Consider the following 14,772-nt stretch of genomic DNA (forward strand, 5'->3'; position numbering starts at 1 on the left):
TCTATCTGTGTTCTGCTTGTGTGACTGAGGCTTTAGGTATTCTGCTAGCATGTAAATCCTTACACAAAAACTACAACAACCTTCCTTTAATCTGTTTAGGCCCTGATGTTATATTTGCACTATGACTTTTTCATAAGTTGAGTGCTGGCAATTATGATATGGAAGGCTTACCATATTGGAATTGTAGTTCAGTTTATTCATGGCTTTTTTGTGGACCAAGTCCACACCCATACATTTTACCATAGGCCTAATACATATGTGTTCCAGTAAACCAACCGCCTTGATTTCTATGAGAAAGGAATTTATTAAGTCTATTAAACTATTATTGAAAGTGTGTTTTTTTGCAGTGTATGCCTATATAATATATATGTTGTTGTAAGTGATATTTTTGCTTCAGAAGATTGTACTTTGAATGTCTATTTTCCATATGCAATCTGTCTTTTTAGGTTGCGGAAATTAACACATTTTAAAATGGAAAGGAATGCATAAATTTTAATTATGTGGGGATGGGAGGGAAGGGGAAATGAAAGGCAGTAAGGTTTGTATAGGGCATCCAATACTCTTGTATCAGCCCTAAGAGAGAGTGTGTCACACACATAGACTCCCACCATTCACCAACTTCCCACACCACCAGGGGGCAGATCCTGGAGAAGGATGGGAGGCAAGCAAAAGGGAATGTGTTACAAATGAGGACCCTTGAGCCGAGACGAGGTTGGTGCTACCACCAGGAGAAGACCCCTGTTTGTCCTCGTCGTCGGCAGGTGGAGCAGGCTGAGAAGACCCAACTGGAGCTTCACCTTTACCAGCCCTCATTCCTCGCAGATTGAGCCCTTGGGTACCAGAGCCGGCATGACTTAGGTGTGGGTCTCTCGAGGCGTGGAATCAGAGGAAGAAGCTGAAGCAGCATCAGGCAGACAGAAGTCGAGGCAGGCGGCAGATAGACAGATCCAGGAACAGGCCAAAGGTCAGGACGGGCAGCGAACAAGCGAATACGGTGAAACAGGCTGGAGGTCAGGACAGGCGGAAGTCAATCAGAGTTGGATTACCAGGCGGAGATCAGGCAGAGTCGGAATATCAGGCAGGTCCAAAACCAGGAGGTCCGTCCGGAGGGGCGAGGAGCAGAGGCAGGGAGCAAGGCAAGAACGCAGGATCAGGAATCAGGACTGGAATGCAGGATCAGGAGTCAAAGCTGGAATACAGGATCAGGAGACAATGCAGAACTCGCACTCTGAAGCAGAGATCAAAAAGCTTCCGGATCAGAGGGCAGAGATACATGTCTTGTTAAAAATTTTCGACATGCCAACAGAATCTACAGCTTTACCTTCCCACTCCGTATTGGATAAAGCATGGGAGTTACCCTTCTCTGGCTCATCAGTTTCGAAGAAGACAGACCTAAAATTTAGGATGCAAAAATCAAAACACTATAGAGCTTCTAACCTACCACATGCATCCATTGTGGTTGAATCTGCAATGAAGAAAGCAAGAAGATCTAGGTTAAATTCCAATCCTCCTCCTACAAAAGATAGTCAATATCTATATGATTTTGGCAAAAAGGTGTTTCAAGGAGCAATGCTTAACGCAAAGATCCAGGAACACCAATTTTATATTGCTCAATATTTATATGAATGTCTACAAAACATTAAAGCCGAGTTGAACATAGATTCACAGGACACCCAGCAGAAACAAGGTATAATAGACATGGAAGAAGGACTCCGTCATCTACTTCGAACAGTCTATGAAGGGTTTGATACCTCAGCTCGAATTTCAGTGTCAGCTATAGCAGCCTGAAAAATAGCGTGGCTTCGAGCAAGTGCAATCTGAGAAGTCCATGACAAATTGGTGGACCTCCCATATAGAGGAGACACATTATTTGGGGAGAAGCTCAGAGAGACAGTAACGCAATTAAAAGAACAGAGCGTAGCAGTCTCATCTCTAACAATGCCCGCTGACCAAGCCCCTCCGAGGCATAACTACCCACCCTACAGGAAACCATTTTATCCTAGGCATTCTTATAGACCATGGACATCTTACGGATCTCCGCCTTACCAACCGAGAACACAATCAAATACCACTCTGATTCGGGGACAAAATCAATCTCAGAGAACACCAAAACAAACACAGCTGGCTGTTCCAAAACCACAACAGTCTTTTTGAGCCAGACCGGGCCACAGCAACAACTACCCATGGGTGGTTGACTCCTTTCTTTTTATCAGGAGTGGAGCCAAATCACATCAGACCGCTGGGTACTCAGTATAATAAAGAAAGGGTATCAACTGAAATTCCGATCAACGCCAAAGTTACCACATTTAGCCCCCCTTCGCAGAAGATAGAGGAAGTCCCACGTCTTCTTCAAGAGATACAATTACACTGGACAACAAATTTTCACAAAAGTCATGTTACAGAAATGAAATTAGTCAATTCTTATAAATTTCCATGTGCTAAACCCGAATGTGACTGTGAAAATGCAAAATTGGCTCTAGTTTTTTTGTAATATGCAATAATATAATCTTGAACTGCATGCCAATAGTAGGAGACCTACGGTTAATACTGTTTGAAAAATGAAGTCATAGACTACGTCTTAGATTTTTTTGCTTGTCTCTTGTACACTTGTTCGGGAGCATCTCTGCGGAGTGTCCAGCTGTAGTCAGTCAGCATGAATATTTCAAATGCTCACCCTTTCTGACTGGGCTTCATATAGTACACTGCTGACGTCAGCTTACTCAGCAGCAGCATGGCAATAGAACTGCATTGCATCAGAAAATGATATAATAAACTCTGGATGATGTGTGCATGATGGTATTATGCAATATGATGCAATATTACATCATTCTAGGCTTATTTATAGTCCTACTGGATAAATTTACATGACTAAACATAGAAAGTGAACTATATTAAATATCTTCAAAACGAGAGCCAATAAAAACTTTTCATGGTCATATTCGTGTTCAGCACATCAAGATTCTACAGAGTAGGACCTTTTTAGGTCAGTAACACTTTCATTGTTGCCCAGTGTTACTTGTTCGTCAACACATGATTCAAGAGCTACTGCATCACCATCACCATTATGGGTTTTACTCCCAGTACTTCCTCAGCCCCAAAAAGAGAGGAGGCTTACATCTGATTCTGGACCTCAGGCCTCTAAACAGATACCTTCAGAGATAAAAATTCAAGATGTCTTCTCTGAAAACAATTTTACCCTTTCTACAACCCAACAATTAGATGTGCTCTCTGGACCTAAAGGATGCATATACTCACATCCCAATGCACCCAGCTTCATAGCGTTACCTTTGTTTTCAAGTAAACGGCAAACATTATCCGTTCAAGGTCCTTCGTGTTGCGATTCTGCTCACAGCTAGGCCCGCGAGCAGCCTCTCACCTCCTCTGCCAGCTTACCTGTTCTCCTGATGCCGTTGCTCCTCCTGCAGCAGTCAGGGCCGCCGCCGTCCTGCTTCCACCTCTGCGGCCTGGAGGCCGCCCACACTGTTCCTCTGTGGTGGGCGGGGCTGCCACTGCTGTGCTTGCACACGGCCAGCTACTCCCCACTTTGTGAGTGCGAATCCTTTTTTCCACATTTCCTCTTGCTGTTGTAGCTTAGAGCGATGTTGGAGTCACAGTAACCATGTGTATGTTTATTGAATAAGGGTATTATCTCCAGGCAGTAGCCGTCATTCTGGCGAGCCACCCACTCTTTATTGACGGCCTCTTGATTTTATGGATCCACAGTGTTTATCCCACGCCCCTTTGAAGTCCTTCACAGTTCTGGTCTTCACCACTTCCTTCAATTCTATCATGACAAAGTCACCTTACGAACTCACCCGTCCTTCCTTCCAAAGGTAGTTTTGGCTTTTCATTTGAATCAGATCATTACCTTACCAACTTTTTTCCCGAAACCACACAATAGTAGAGAAGTCCTACTACATATGCTGGACTGTAAACGAGCATTAGCTTACTACAAAGAACTGCCACTACCAACAGATATTCAGGTACCCACTTACACTGGAAGTTTTTGGGGGAAGGGATGAATTGTAATTTGTTATAGAGTACTGTATGAATGCTAAAATAAATGTAATATTCCTCTACATACAGGCAGGTCAGTTCACACCAGTGGGTTATGCACGCCTACCAGCAGATAGAGACAGAGTAAAGCTGACTCGCTGAAGACACTGACATATAGCCCTGTCCTGACATCAGCCTTCCAGTATTCTCCATCTCCAGCAGATGATGGACATGCATCTCCTTTGTGGGGATTGCGTGTGGTAAAAAAAAGAGAAAGAAAATAGACGACAAGGAGAAGATTCAGATGCACCGCTTGAGCGCCCGAGGTGACACCTGTTTGGTCCCTCCCTCAATTGAACGCTTTAAGTCTGGAAGCTTGGCCAGACGTAGGCTTAAAAAAATGGAAAAATGGATGAGGGAGTGCTTGGCGGTGAAGGCTTCTGCCCTCTACCCCTGTAGTCGGTGACTCAATCGTTCTCTCAACCAGGTAGGGCTGAGCTCAGGTAAAAAAGAGTTAGGAGGGAAGTTTTAGGCCTTTTTCCTTACCAGGTCCTCCTTTCCCTCAGCGTTTCCATTCTGTCTTTTATTCCCTTTTCCCTCTACCTTCTCTGGGGAGTTAGTGAAGAGTGGAAGTGGCTCGGGTTCAGCGAATTGAGCAGCTTTTGGCTAGGCCCCACTTCTCAGGCTTAGTTCAGTCAGCTGCAGGGTAGGCTGTGGCAGTGATTTATTTCCTGCATGCTTAGGCGTGTGCATGTATTCTTCTCATGAGGTGGTATCTGGATGTGAGCGTGCATGTGCTTGGGTACTTGTGCGTAAAAGGCCGTGGCTTAGATTTGAGCACGTATTTGAGTGCATACACCCGGACACCATTGGTGTGCATGCAGGAGACAGCCTAGAAATACTATGATGCCAAGAACAAAAAGGATTAATCACCTTGCTTTCTGTGAGGCTTGCCATATAAGGACAATCCAGCCTTCACTTTCTCTACACCTGTGTTAGCACTGTTTAGATGCTCAAGGCGATTTGGCTACTACAGATGTTGCCAACGTTGGGACATCCCTTCGGCCTATCTTGGCTCCAGAGGAGTGTGGGGCGGGAGGCAACACAGACAGTTCCCTTCCCCCCCTTGTTATCGATGGCAGAGGCATCTCCAGGAGAGGGGTCGAAAAGGGCTAGGTATGGGCCTGTGGGCCACAGTATGGGATCCATCCTCCTTCTCCTGGGTGAAATTTTTCCAAGATCTGCAGGCTTTTCTACAGGGGCATCCAGCGGAGGAGATGCAACCTACTAAGAAGGGAATTGCATTCTTGGACCTCCCAATTGTCATCCACTGTGGACAAATGCCACAGGGAGGTTATCCCTGGAGATGTCCAGGGAATGCGAATGACACATCGGATGATTCTAATGGAGACTTGGCTTTCTCACCTCTGGAAGAGGGAGAAATCCCACCTAATTTGGAGCCACATCAGGCTCTACTCCGCTTTTTTCACAGAGATGAGTTGCCATGTCTGTTAATTCAGACCCTGAAGACGCTCGGTGTAGATGCAGGTGTTGCTACGGGCTTACAAAAGAAAGATCCCATATTGGTCACTTTATGCAAAGTGTCCTGTTTCTTTCCTCTCTTGGATCCAATTCAAGAGTTAATTGACTTTGAGTGGAACACCCTAGAGGAAAGTTTTAAAGGTATGTTTTGCCGGGTTTGTACCCCTTGGATCCAAAGATAATGGAACAGTTACAATTCCTGAAGGTGGTGCTACCAAGCATACCACTATCCCACTTGAAGGAGCAGCAGGGCTAATGGATGCTCAGGATAGAAGGATTGAGGCCATCCTTAAACAGGCCTTTGAGGCCATGGCAATGAATTTGCAAATTGCTTCTTGCTGCTGCCTGGTGGCTTGGGCTGCTTTGCGTCTCTCTCAGGAGACCCAAGGAGCGGGGTCCAGTGGAAGATCGGTGATGGAACCAGGAGCCACATTCTTGGCTGATGTGGGTTGTGACTTGGTGTGGATAGCTGCTAGAGAAGTGGCTCCCATGGTAGCAGCTAAGCGCTAGTTATGGTTGCGAAATTGGTCAGCAGACTATTTCCAAGTCCAATCTCACAAGGTTACTTTTCAAAGGTTCTCTTTTATTAGGAAGTGAGTTAGAGAAGATGGCGAATAGCTGGGGTGAATCCAAGGTTTCTTGATTGCCAGAGGACAAGAAAGCGATGTTATGTCCTTTTGAGACAAAGGGCTGCTCCAGGGATTCCTGTCTGTTTTATCCTTACAGAGGAGCAACTACTCAAAAATCTCATCCCTTTGGAAGATCTCAATCCTTTTGGCCTAAGAAGCCTCATAAGATTCGGGCTCTGGGGCTGGAGCATCTCAATCATCGCAATGAAGGCATGAGGGTTCACAGATAGGCAGCGTCTATTTCACTTTTATCAAAGGTGGGACCAAATTACGATGGACCATTGGGTCCTGGAGGTAGTAAGAGATGGCTATGCTCTAGAATTTCTCTGGATGCATTTGTGGTCTCTCCTTGTAGCTCTCTACAGAAGAGAGTGGCTGTGGAAACTACATTAAGGAGGCTGTTGGATTTGAAGGCCATAATTCCTGTTTAAAGATTGTAAGAAAATACGAGGCGCTATTCCATTTATTTTGTCGTTCCCAAGAAAGACAAGGAGTCCTTTTGGCCTATCCTGGACCTGAAGGAGTCAATCAACATTTGTGGGTGACTCACTTCAGGATGGAAACTCTATGTTCCCTAATAATGGCAGTATAAACAGGGGACTTTCTCACGGCTCTCGATCTGATGGGCCTATTTACATATTCCCATTCGCCATGAACATCGTTTCCTATATTTCGCCATTCTGGGACATCCTTATGAATTTCAGGCCCTGCCCTTCGGGCTGGCTATTGTGCCCAGTACCTTCTCCAAGGTCATGGTGGTGGTAGCAGCAAGGAGGGGTTTCTGGTCCATGTATATCTGGATGACTGGTTGATTCGGGCCAAAAGTGCAGAAGAAAGTCAGTTGGTATCTCGCAAGGTGGTCTCCTTGCAGTTAGTGTAGCTGGGTTTAAAAAAGGTTTGGATAAGTTCTTGGAGGAGAAGTCCATTACCTGCTATTAATCAAGTTGACTTAGAAAATAGCCACTACTATTACTAGCATCAGTAACATGGGATATACTTAGTTTTTGGGTACTTGCCAGATACTTGTAGCCTGGATTGGCCACTGTTGGAAACAAGATGCTTGGCTTGATGGATCCTTGGTCTGACCCAGAATGGCAATTTCTTATATGTTCCTTGTGTTGTGACCGTCACTGCCCATCTCCACTACGCCCACCTTACCTCTTGGCGACTCCCTCTTTGCCTGTTGGAAGTTTGGCTGCCGCGGCGTCATCTTGCCATTCTTCTCCAGCGTCCCCGGACTGGCTAGACGCTGCACTCTGCCATGTTTCCTAACAGCCTAAGGGCGTGCGTGCTGTGCGGCCCCGACTCAAGTACCAGCAGTGGCGCGAACCTCAGGGGCATCCCCCTGAGGTGATGTCATCCTCACTGGATATTTAACGTCTCTGAAATTGCTAACGAATCGAGTTAGCAAGGGCTTTCCTCCAGGTATCGGCGGATGGGATTTGCTCTCCACATATCTTGCTACTCTGCTTCCTCGGACTTACCAGGGGTACCCGCTCCTCGGGGGCCTCGCTTTCTCTTTTGCTTTTAAGATCGCAGTCTGGAACTGGTACTCGCTCCTCGAGGACCTACTTCATTCCAGCTCCTGGGCTGCTTCTAAGAGACTATTGTGTGAGTGTTACCATCAAGGTTCTGTTCCTGAACTCTGCATACTCTGCCTACTCACTATATTCAGTTTCTCTACAGCTCAGTTATCCAGGATCACTGTTCAGTATCTGAGGGGCTACAGCCCAGCCGGGCACTTCCAGCTCACTACTGCCATCTCTGGTGGTCCATATACTGTTTAATAAAAGAACTAGTGTGTGTGTCTGTCTCCATACTCTGAGCCTAACCGGTGGTCCCTCTTGGGATCTTCCCCCAGGGGCGTGGTCATCTGCCACCGGCCCAAGGATCCACCCACAACTACCACGAACACTAACACCTTGCTTCAGGAGCTAGGCTGAGTGGTGAACTTGGCCAAAAACAGTTTGCAGCCATCTCAGATGCTAGAGTATCTTGGCATGTGATACGATACAGAGCAGGGCAGAGTGTTTCTGCCGGAGAGTCACAATCAGAAGTTGGTTACTCAAGTCAGGACTTGAGACAGACTAGTTGCCCGACAGTGTGGTCTTACCAGCAGATCATGGGATTGATGGCAGCCAAATTGGATGTAGTTCCCTGGGCGAGGATGTACATGAGGCCCCTTCAGCAAGCGTTGCTTTCCCGATGAAATCCGCAGTTGCAGGAGTACACATTGAGACTCCACTTGCCATTGGAGGTGAGCATCCAGTTGCAGAGGTAGTTAAAAGCAGATCATCTCAGGAAGGGAGTTCCCTTGGAGACACCGGACTGCTTAGTGCTCATGATAGATGCAAGCCTTCTTCATTAGGGGGCTAACTGTCAAGAGTTGGAGGTGCAAGGTCGATGGAATGCCAAGGAGCAGCAATAGACCATCAATCACTTGAAAGCGCATGTAGTTTGACTGGCATGCTTGAGGTTCGATGAGTGGCTGGAAGCTTGAGCCATAAGGATAATATCAGACAATGCCACAACAGTGGCCTACATCAATCATCAAGGCAGAACCAGAAGCCAATAGGTGTCGGCATAGATAGATATGCTCCTGGTGTGGGCGAACAACATCTTCAGGACATATCCATCTTCCATATTGCTGCGAAGGACAATTTATGGGCAGACTTCCTCAGCAGACAGGTCTTGTACCCAGGAGAGTACGAGTTGTCAGACAAGGCCTTTCAACTCATAGAGACGCGTTGGGGTCAGCCAACCTGGATTTGATGGCGAGCTCCAACAATGCGAAGGTACCATGGTTTTTCAGTCACAGAAGGGATACGAGAGTGCTGGGAATCAATACTCTAGTTCAGTTCTGACCATGGAGCGGAATTTTATATGTCTTCCCTTCATGGCCAATCAGAGGCAAGGTCATTCAGAAAATCTTGAGTCAGACGGAAACCGTACTTCTGGTGGCTCTGGATTGGCCACAGATGCCATGGAATGCTGATCTTCAGAGGCTATAGGTGGACAGACCTCTCAGACTGCCACTCAGGAAGGATCTGTAGCATCAGGGGCCAATACTACATGATGATCCGGGTCAGCTTTGTCTTACAGTTGGCCCTTGAGAGGGCTTGGTTGCTGAAGTGTGGTTAATCTTCTGCAGTGATTTCCACTTTTGCTCTGGGTCAGGAGGTTTTCTACATCCCTAGTTTATGTTAGAGTTTGGAGAGTGTTTGAGAGCTGGTGTGAGGAGCAAGGTTCTCACCCTCTTAAAGTTGAAATTCCACTGATACTGGAATTTTTGCAGGAAGGTTTGGTTAAAGGCTTGGCTTTAAACACCCTGAAGGTACAGGTAGCATTTCTCACTTGCTATAGGGGGGGAGGGTCAATGGTAGACCCTTGTCTTCCTATTCAGATGTGTCCAGCTTCTAGAAGGGAGTAAAGCATCTACATCTACTGGTGCCTCTTTAGGACCTGAATCTGGTCTTGCATTTTTGGTGAGTCCTACATTTTGGCCACTATGTGGTCTCCCTTTGCAGCTGCTCACCTTGAAAATGGTTTTTCTGCTAGCACTCTGTTCGGCATGGTGGGGCTCCAAATTGCAAGCTCTTTCTTGCCGTGAGCTGTTTCTGTGTGACTCTGAAGACAGTTCAGCTTAGGACTGTATCTTCCTTTTTGCCAAAAGTGTTTTCGGAGTTTCATTTGAATCTGTCTATTTCCCCTGCCCATGCTGGACAGGGATAGAGATGAGCGGGATTATCATCTGATGCATGTCTTGGATGTCACGCAGCATCTGCTTCTTGCTCTTTCAGGAAGTCTGATCGACTGTTTGTACTCCATGGTGGAGGTAAACAAGGCAAAGTGGTGACGTGGGTGACAATATCCCATTGAGTGAAAGAAGTCATCACAACTGCCTATGTGGATTCAGATGTCCCATTACATTGGCGGGTTAGGGTGTATTCCACTAGAGCTCAGATGGTTTTGTGGGCGGAGCTTTGGTTGTTGTCTCCCATCGAGATTTGCTGGGAAGCGACGTGGTCCTCCTTGCACACTTTCTCTAAGCATTACCGCTTAGATGTTAGGGTTCAGGAGGATGCGGCTTTCACATGTGCAATGTTGATGGGACCGCGGGCGGCCTATCACCCTTTTTGGGAGTAGCTTTGGTACATCCCACTGTTGTGGATTGGCCTGCCTGAGTGCAGAGGAAGAGAAATTACTATTTACCTAATAATTTCCTTTCTTCTAAGGAAGGCAGTCCAATCCACAGCCCCCCCCCCCCCCCCCCCCCCCCCCCCCCCCCCCCGGAGCTGCCTACTTGCTTTTAGTTCATCCTTTATATGTGGATGATGAAGAGTGTCATTTCTATTAATTCATTTGAAGGACATAACCAGCCCCTAAGATTAGTTGATGTTAACTTTTTTGCTAAACTCAGTGTTTCCCAGTTGGTTGGAAGCATGAGTGGCTGAATGTTAACAGTCATGTTCAAGTATAATCAGTGTGCCTACAATTTGACTTTTCTAGAAATAGGGACAGTCTGATGTCAGGGCAGGGCTGTATATCAGTGACATCAGCGAGTCAGCTTTACTCTGTCTCCATCTGCTGGTAGAAGTGCATAACCCACTGGTGTGGATTGGCCTGCCTTCCTTAGAGGAAAGCAAATTATCAGGTAAGTAGTAATTTCTCCTTTCTAGTGAGCTTTTATATTTGATTGATTGGAATTACTTATTTACTTATTGCAGTTCTCCTTTATAAGAGAGTTCTAATCAGAAAATTGACTTAGTCATATTGTAAATGAAATTACTCTCTAGCATTTCTTTCCATACTATCCTTAATCTATTCCTGTTTTGGGCATGTATATTTTGGCCACCATTGCAGTAGTTTGTGGTGTGATATCAATTCATCCTTTTTAATTGGGAATAAGAGTGAATAAACAGTATCCTTGTCCTGTGTCTACTACCTTTGTGTCTCATAAAATAAGTGATCCCCAACATAGCTTCAGAACAAGTTTTCAAAATAAGATAGAGCGGCAATATTTATGAAATAGCTCAGCATCCAGTGAGGCATGCACTTTCATTTCGCTTATTAGCATTCCAATGTTGATTTTTAGTTGCATTTCAATGGAAAATTCTAAAAGTAATCTATCAGAGTAGAGAACATTTAAAAAAGGACAGAGTAGAAAAAGTGGACATATTTTCCACAACAAAATAAAAGATTGTCTTAGCTAGTGATGGATGTAGATAGGATTTCAAGACCCTGAATGCTGCTAATCTTTACTTTGTGAATTTAGATTTGTTTCTGAATTACAGGTTTGTGCTATATCTATCCAAACATTATCTTTAATTCCCCAGTTACAGACAGAAGCTCAGGTAAGCTGGTAGTTTTTTGCAAATTGGCTTCAAAATGTAGCAATAATTTGTCTTTCTTGAAAAAAATCTTTAAGATATATATTTTTTAAAGTTTTTTCTCATAAAGTGAATTTGTCAAAATTAGTTTTGTATTGCTATATATATAGCTCTAAGATACGCGCGTACCCCCCGAAAACCTACCCCAAACCCCCCCTGCACGCGCCGAGCCTATTTTGCATAGGCTCGGCGGCGCGCGTAAGTCCTGGGGCTTGCAAAAAGGGGCGGCCGGGGCGTGTCCGGGGGCATGTGGGCGATACGGGGGCGTGGCCAAGTGCCCCGACACAGCAGCCTGTGTCGGGGCCTGCTGCGCCGGCGCGCATAAGTTACTACTGCCCGGAGGCAGTAGTAACTTTTCCGATAAAGGTAGGGGGCGGGGTGTCTAGATAGGGCCGGGGGGGGGGGGGGGGGTTAGGTAGGGGAAGGGAAGGGAATGTGTGGGGGGGTAGAAAGAAAGTTCCCTCCGAGGCCGCTCCAATTTCGGAGCGGCCTCGGAGGGAAAGGGCAGCGCGCGCAGGGCTCGGCGCACACAAGTTGCACAAATGTGCACCCCCTTGTATCTTATAAAATCCGGTGTACTTTTGTTCGCGTGCACATATGTTTTTAAAATCTACCTCTATATGTATAGTTCTATCTCAGAAGATATGCATACTGAATAGATTCATGTGTCAACCTGGATGAGCTTCTCTCAAGCTCTAGAACAGGGGTGTTCGACTTCAGTGAGCAGTTTCTTTATCTCATCATCTAAAGACAAGAAGGAATAACCCAACCACTCCTCTTCTGCATTGCTGCAACGATCCCTCAGACTGGAGTCCTACTATCACCCATCATATGCATGTTGATGGCCCTATTAGGTAATCCCGCGCGATACAGAAAGTAAAATGTGCAGCCAAGCCACACATTTTACTTTAAGAAATTAGCGCCTACCCAAAGGTAGGCGCTAGTTTCTGCCGGCACCGGGAAAGTGCACAGAAAAGCAGAAAAATTGCTTTTCTGTGCACCCTCCGACTTAATATCATGGCAATATTGAATCGGAGGTTCCAAAAAGTAAAAAAGTAAAAAAAAGAAAAAAAAATTAAAATGGGCTGGCGGCTGTCGGGCCGAAAACCGGACGCTCAATTTTGCCGGCGTCCGGTTTCCGAGCCCTTGGCTGTCAGCGGGCTCAAGAACCGACGCCGGCAAAATTGAGCATCGGCTGACAGCTGCCGCTCCGGGTCAAAAAGAGGCGCTAGGGACGCGCTAGCGTCCCTAGCGCCTCTTTTTGCCTGTTTCTACCGCATCACCTAATTTAAATACAGAATCGCATGCACAGGCCAAGTGGCCTATGCGCGCGCCGGGAGAGCGGGCGTTCGTCCGCTCTCCCGCGGACTTTACTGAACCAGCCCTTAAGTAAGGAGCCTACATTCTCTCAAATTTTGCTAAGGTGTCATGCAATGTAGATTTTAACTTCCCCATCAAGAATACCTTAGCCAAGTGTGCACATAAATGCTCTATAGAGGGAACCTCCTTCTTGCGCCACCACATAGCGAGTTCACATCTTACTGTCACTACTATATTTAAGATCAATCTATGCATATCCTCACCCAAGTTCTCTATGCCCAAGGTGATTAGAAATAGCTTGGGATCTTTCTGTACTGTAACGCCTCACAAATTAGTGTTGTCACAACGTCCCAGTAACAAACTACTTTAGGACAGAGCAACCATATATGAAAAAAAATCACCCCTCAATGCACAGTCCCACCAACAGCTATCAGAGACAGCAGGATAGATCCCAACAGTTTAGCTGGTGTGAGATACCACCTGTAAAGGAGTTTATAACTGTTTTCCAAGGTAATAGAAGATACAGAATTCTTCCGTCAAATGGAAACAGAAATCCCAAGTATCATCTATAGTTTTCCCTGAGATCTTTCTCCCAGACAACTGTATGAGTAGGTTTAACTTAAAGAACTCCTAGTATGATGAAAATTTTTGATATGGCTTTAGTGATCCTATCAGCCCTATCACAGTAGATCTCAAATAGAGTTTTAGGTTGCTTTAAGTTTATTTATTTTATTTATTTTTAGTTTTCCCTTAGTACTGTCCATGAGCGAATAAACTACCTGTATATAGGGAAATGTCATTGTTCCTGAGTGAATATTGCTCCTGCAACTTTTCAAAAGTTAATATACTATTTCCAGCCCAAATTTGACCTAATCTAGTTATAGCCAGTTTTCTCCAACACGCTGCCACATCTGAGAGATTACTTGGCGGAAAGGCATTATGTAGAAGAAATGAAATCTTATGCCAGTATTTCTTATCCCCAACTAATTGATTCCTAAATTTAAACTATTCAGCCATGGTAACTCTGGAGTAAGGAGATAATTGACCCCACCTCTCCCTAGGATATCCTGAAACCCACAATAAGCTAGCTATAGAAGGGACCCCCCACAATAGTAGTTTTGATGTCAATCCAGCTTTTCTGTTTCTGCTCATAATGCAATTTCAACACTGCCCACAATTGAGTGGCAGCGAAATAATAACCCAGCTTTGGGACACCCAGCCCTCCCTGGGCCTTTGATTGGAAAAAGAATGGTCTTAGACACCCTAGGTAGTCTTTTCCTCCAAATGAATCTGAAAAGTCTCTTCTCCCAACTCCGTAATATTATATCTGGCACTTATTTTGGCAGAGTACATTCATCTTGATAATGTGTATCCTACCTAGCCATGATAAACTCAGTCTTTCCCAAACAACTCTTTTAGCTCTTAACAGTTCGATTTGTTATATTTTCCCCTAGCTTAAGTTGTATCCAAGTTTCTCCTCCTGTTCTATGTAAGACAATTATTTTTTGTCACTGTATGTTGAAGGTTGCAATGTAAACCGGAGTGATAATTAACTCTCAGGCCAATCCAGTACCGAGCGGTAGGAAGAGCTGCGTTAGTGCCTACGGCACCCACGGTTACCGCCCGCACAGTGCAGCTCACCTACCGCTCGATCCTGAACCCTAATTATATGTAAATGTAAGCCGCGTCCGAAAAGCCTTAGGCCCGCGCAACCCAGGATACTGGATAGAGCGCCTATACAGGATCCTGGGTGCGCGGGCCTAAGGCTTCACGGCACGCTGGTATCTGTCATTTCAAATGTCATTTGAAATGACAGATACCAGGAAGTGAAAAAACCAAAAGCAAAAAAAGTAAGTCGCTTCCCCGCTTCACTCTTCCCGGAGCAAGGCTGCTTT

At 45.5% G+C, this 14,772-nt stretch overlaps 1 protein-coding gene across 1 annotated transcript in view; it reads left to right on the forward strand.

The window, feature by feature from the left end:
* MCMDC2 (minichromosome maintenance domain containing 2) overlaps positions 1–14,772 on the forward strand; it is a 298,944-nt gene that overhangs the window by 23,841 nt on the left and 260,331 nt on the right. Inside the window, exon 3 of the mRNA XM_029591416.1 lies at positions 11,462–11,521. Within this exon, the coding sequence (XP_029447276.1) occupies positions 11,462–11,521 (60 nt within the window). The remainder of the gene's footprint in view (positions 1–11,461; positions 11,522–14,772) is intronic.

The sequence above is a fragment of the Rhinatrema bivittatum genome, chromosome 2, assembly GCF_901001135.1.
Source record: "Rhinatrema bivittatum chromosome 2, aRhiBiv1.1, whole genome shotgun sequence".
NCBI lineage: Eukaryota > Metazoa > Chordata > Amphibia > Gymnophiona > Rhinatrematidae > Rhinatrema > Rhinatrema bivittatum.